This window comes from Rutidosis leptorrhynchoides, chromosome 6, assembly GCF_046630445.1.
Source record: "Rutidosis leptorrhynchoides isolate AG116_Rl617_1_P2 chromosome 6, CSIRO_AGI_Rlap_v1, whole genome shotgun sequence".
Taxonomy (NCBI): domain Eukaryota; kingdom Viridiplantae; phylum Streptophyta; class Magnoliopsida; order Asterales; family Asteraceae; genus Rutidosis; species Rutidosis leptorrhynchoides.
Window position 1 is genome coordinate 428,205,094 of NC_092338.1, and position 4,952 is coordinate 428,210,045.

General features: G+C 32.5%; 2 protein-coding genes across 2 annotated transcripts; both read left to right on the forward strand.

The window, feature by feature from the left end:
- The first annotated feature begins 1,519 nt into the window (after positions 1-1,519).
- On the forward strand, positions 1,520-3,115 carry LOC139852437 (uncharacterized). Its single transcript, XM_071841732.1, has 3 exons — positions 1,520-1,742; positions 2,522-2,651; positions 2,976-3,115. The coding sequence occupies exons 1-3, from the start codon at positions 1,617-1,619 to the stop codon at positions 2,993-2,995; spliced, it is 276 nt and encodes a 91-aa protein (XP_071697833.1). The 5' UTR covers positions 1,520-1,616; the 3' UTR covers positions 2,996-3,115.
- On the forward strand, positions 3,106-4,354 carry LOC139852436 (probable UDP-arabinopyranose mutase 5). The gene has a single exon (XM_071841731.1). It carries the CDS (start codon positions 3,106-3,108, stop codon positions 4,159-4,161), a length of 1,056 nt encoding a protein of 351 aa, XP_071697832.1. The 3' UTR covers positions 4,162-4,354.
- Positions 4,355-4,952: the final 598 nt, after the last annotated feature.

Here is a 4,952-nt window from a genome sequence, read left to right on the forward strand (position 1 = left end):
ATTGTGAGTTTATTTGCTCCCTTTTTAAATGCTTTTGCAATATATATTTTTGGGACTGAGAATACATGCACTTTTATAAATGTTTAACGAAATAAACACAAGTATTTGAACTACATTCTATGATTGAATTATTATACCGCGTATCCCTTTTTGTTTAGCTTGGTAACCTAAGAATTAGTGAACCAGTCAACTAATTGACGCGAATCCTAAAGATAGATCTATGGGCCTTGACAAGCCCCAGTCAGAAAATTTGAACTGCTTTAGTACTTCGATGTTCTTATGTTTGGGGATATGCTAGATGCATTTTTGTTAATGTCGGTTACCAGGTATTCATCATATGAATGGATTTTACAGCAGTGAGCAGACCTGCACTTTATTATGAAAAATAAAATCTTGTGGTCTATTAAAATTATGAAAATAATGGATTATGATAAACTAATGAACTCACCAACCTTTTGGTTGACACTTTTAAGCATGTTTATTCTCAGGTTTGAAAGAAATCTTCCGCTGTGCATTTGCTCATTTTAAAGATATTACTTGGAGTCATTCAAGACATATTTCAAAAGATGTTGCATTCGAGTCGTTGAGTTTAACAAGATTATTATTAAGTAGATGACAGATTAAGTCATTTATAGTTTGGATATATTATGAAATGGTATGCATACCTGTCAACTTTCGTTGAAATAAAAGTTTGTCTTTTGAAAACGAATACAATATTTGTAAAACGTATCATATAGAGGTCAGTACCTCGCAATGGAACCAAATGTAATGTAATCGTCCATATGAATTTGGACGGGTCGTTATACGTTCCAAATATATTGTCTCCATACAAAAAATACACATTTTAAGAAAAAAAAATACCTAACACATGTATTTTTCTGTTAACTTTTCAGTTTCTCTAGAAGTGGACAACTAATATGAGATATTCAAAAATAAGTATAATGGACAATAGATATGTGACGGTTAATTAAATGGTTCAACTCAATCTCAAAATTAGTTGGCTCGATGCGTAGAGCTGCTCGCTAGAGATCACACCGAGTATTACGGAGTACATGGTTAAGAAAATTAGAAATTTCGCCAAAATAGTATTACCTTTAAAGACGTTTTAATCTGAAGACTCATATTGCCTTCTTCACAGTCGTATTTGTGTGTGTGGTGTAGTTCGGTGTTGGTTTGCAATATAAAGCTAAAGACCTTTCTTTGGGCTACTAATCTCAAGTTTTGCAATGGTTTCCACTCTTATGTATGAGATCACAACCCTTATTTATGGTGTTGCTAGATTAGTTTCGTTTCAATTGTAACTCTCATTTTACCGAGTTTGACTTCTTCATTGTAATTAATGTTTGCATCTTCATTGTTTTGATGAAGATCTATCAATCAATACAACTTTAACTTTTTTCGCAAAAAAATAAAAATAATAAAAGAAAATTAGAAATTAATGCAAATCGATTATCATTAATTAATCTATAGGCGGCGACAATATTTTCTAGAACTGGCGAAAACTTGGAAAATAAATAAAGAAAAAGTATTAAAAAAAATAATAATAAGAAAGAGTTGGAAATACGAAAAGGGGGAAATCAATAGAGAAATAATCGGAGAAATTAATGATTGAATGAATGAGCAATAATAATAATAATCCGCCATCATTGGTTTCTCTTGCAATTGATGCAACTCTTTTCAATCTTCACAACATCTCAGATCTCTCTTTTCTTCCTGATCATATCCTCATCGATCTTTTTCTGGTATTATTAATCGTTTCCCACTCTTCTATTTAGAATGATTTATAATTATAATTTATAAAATTTGTTTTTCTTTCATGTAATTTCATTTGTCTGTAATTGATTATTATGTATTTAAACAAATTGTTTGTTTTCATAAGGTCACATTTGATTGATTCTAGGGTTTGTTATGCCGCAAATGCAATAATTAGAAAATAATGAGCTTTGAAGAAGCTGGATTCTGTTCTGCAAAAATCACATCACAATCTAAATAATTTGTCAATCAATCAGATATTATGGAAAATCTGGAAATTCTTGTGTTGTATAATTTGATATTTAATCTTAAGATATTGTGATTTGAGATTTAATGTGTGTATGGTTATGTTATTTTGGTACATCTATTTCGACGTATCAATTTTAGGGATAATGCAAAAGATAGAATGTTGGTTTGTTTACATATGATTCAAGAAAGTCTTCTGTAACCATATGTTAAATTTTTTTATATACTTTTAAGAAATGATTTATCTGTATGTCTCTAGAGTTTTGAGTGTACGTTATACGATACGCTCAAAATCTGTATCTTGTGATCTGTCTGGTAATAAAGACTGGATTATAATCTTTTGATCAATCAAAATCAGTACCTTAACCTTTTGCAAACGGTTGAGGTACTGATTGTTATGTTGATAATGGATTAATGAGTACTTTTTTTATACATAAACTTTATTTATTTATTTATTTATTTTTTCATATGCACGACGTATACATAAACTTTATGGTTGATGTTGTTATTTATTATTTTCCAGAGAACTATTAAAGCTGGGAAACTAACCCCGAGGATTTTGAAGATTTTTGTCGCAACTGAGAAGGAAGAAGTTATTTCTTTGATCCAAGCCCTTAATATCCAGCTTGTTTTGACCCCTGTTCTCCCAACCCGTAAGTTATGCTCTAATGATCTCGAATCATTTACTTATAACTCTGTTAGTTTGTGTTATGCTCTTATCGTAAATGGTAAACCGGCCTTAATAAACAGTAATGGAACAGCAAATGGATCTAGAGTTTAAAACCTTTTAAATCATTATATTCATTAGACGGATATCAGTAAACTAGAATTTATGTAATCTTAGCTACCAAACAAAAATTATATAGTCAATTAGTCAATATCCTGACCCACCATTTTTCCACCTTTAGTTTCAATGATCCAGTTTATCTCTTTGTACTAGTGACAATCTTTATTAACATTTGAAACATATATGGCAGGATGTTCGGACAAGTTCTAAAGCATAACATTTGATTGAGCTCATTCAAACTATAATTCAGTTAACAACAAAAGAAGAAGCTGTGTTCGATTATACATTGAATTGATTTATTGTCTTGGATTTATCACATTATGTCGCAAGTAACCATTGATACCAATGAAGTTGATATTGTGATTGCTGCTTTCAATTCTGACCTCACCTCATTCTTAGAAGAATGGCGGCCCATATTTTCCCGATTCCATTTGATAATCGTTCAAGATCCCGACCTTAAAGAAGGACTCAAAATCCCAAAAGGTTTCGACGTTGACGTCTACACCAAATCAGATATAGAAAAATTTCTTTCTTCTTCTTCAAGTGCCGCCATGTTTTCCGGTTACTCGTGTCGCTATTTCGGCTACCTTGTTTCTAAAAAAAAGTACATAGTATCGATCGATGATGATTGTAGTCCCGCTAAGGACAACAATGGTGATATTGTTGACATTGTCACCCAACACATCACCAACCTTAAAACACCCGCAACTCCTTTATTTTTCAACACGCTTTATGACCCGTATAGAAAAGGAGCCGACTTTGTTCGTGGGTACCCGTTTAGCTTACGGACCGGGGTACCGTGTGTTCTCTCGTGTGGGTTATGGCTTAATTTTGCAGACTACGATGCACCCACACAAGCTTTGAAACCAGAACTTAGAAACACACGATACGTTGACGCGGTTATGACTGTACCCAAGAATTCAATGATGCCGATGAGCGGAGTCAACATAGCATTTGACCGTGAAATTGTGGGGCCCTCAATTTTACCAGCTTTGAAGCTAACAAAAGAAGGGAAATATAGGTGGGAAACAATGGAAGATATATGGTGTGGGCTTGTTGTGAAAGTGATTTGTGATCACTTGCAATTAGGTGTCAAAACGGGTATCCCGTATGTGTGGAGGAATGAAAGAGGGAGTGCGATTGATAGTTTGAAAAAAGAATGGCAAGGGGTTAAGTTAATGGAGGAATTGGTTCCATTTTTTCAGACGTTGAAGTTATCTAATGATGCGGTTACAGCAGAAGCTTGTGTGATGGAAATGGCGGCTGCTATAGAAAAGGGGATCGGTGGGTCCCGTCTGGAGCTTGCTAATGCTGCTGATAATATGGTGGAATGGGTCAAGATTAGAAAGGAAGTTGAGTCTCGGGTTTTGGGTTGAGTTGGTCTATGGTTATGCATGTTGGTAATCTGTTTTATATCTTAAAGTGAATCAATAGGTGGGATTATTTGGAAATAAGTGGTGTACTTTTTGTTGGTTATTGTTATGATTTACACTTGATGTTTTAACAAGTACGGCGTATATGTTTTGGTTAATTGTTTTTGGCACTTTTTTACTGTTAGTCATATTGTGTTAGTTACGTATGGTGGACTTTTATCAAATTTGCAACAGTGGTGATTTGTACCTATTAACTTTTTACTACAACAAAGAAACACAGTGGAAATTAAAATGTTTCATATCCGAAGAGGAACAACGGTGAATGTTATACAACTACCTTGAAGAAACACACCCAAACATATGAAAAATGTTTCTTATCCGAAGAGGACACGACATGATAACGTGTTTTAATAAAATCTGTTAACACCATCCCTTGGATAATGAATATTCTACAATATTAAATTGTATAGTATGGTTTTATTATTTTATTAATAAAAAACTAAAATATTCAATTAATTACATGGGTGTGTTAAGTTTGGATGACCTAAATTAGAAGTTTATTGGAACTTAAAAAAATATAGTTTATGATTATTAAGAGCTTCTGATATTAAGTTGTGTGGTAACTAAAAAAAGTAGAGTTTATGAAAAAGTAGAGTTTAAAAAATAAATTTCTAGCTTATAATATGTTAACTTACATAGCTACCATTTGAATAATTATCTATACATTATTATAAAGCGTGTGTCATCATATTTACGTATTATCTCCTCAATTAATCTAATTTAAACTGTCCTAA

What these genes read in the sequence shown, in the direction of transcription:
- LOC139852437 (XM_071841732.1), top strand. Translation starts at nt 1,617, where the DNA reads ATGAGCAATAATAATAATAATCCGCCATCATTGGTTTCTCTTGCAATT. An exon ending in TCCTCATCGATCTTTTTCTG is followed by an intron (nt 1,743 to 2,521) that starts GTATTATTAATC and finishes ATTATTTTCCAG; the next exon opens with AGAACTATTAAAGCTGGGAA. An exon ending in GACCCCTGTTCTCCCAACCC is followed by an intron (nt 2,652 to 2,975) that starts GTAAGTTATGCT and finishes CATATATGGCAG; the next exon opens with GATGTTCGGACAAGTTCTAA.
- LOC139852436 (XM_071841731.1), top strand. Translation starts at nt 3,106, where the DNA reads ATGTCGCAAGTAACCATTGATACCAATGAAGTTGATATTGTGATTGCT.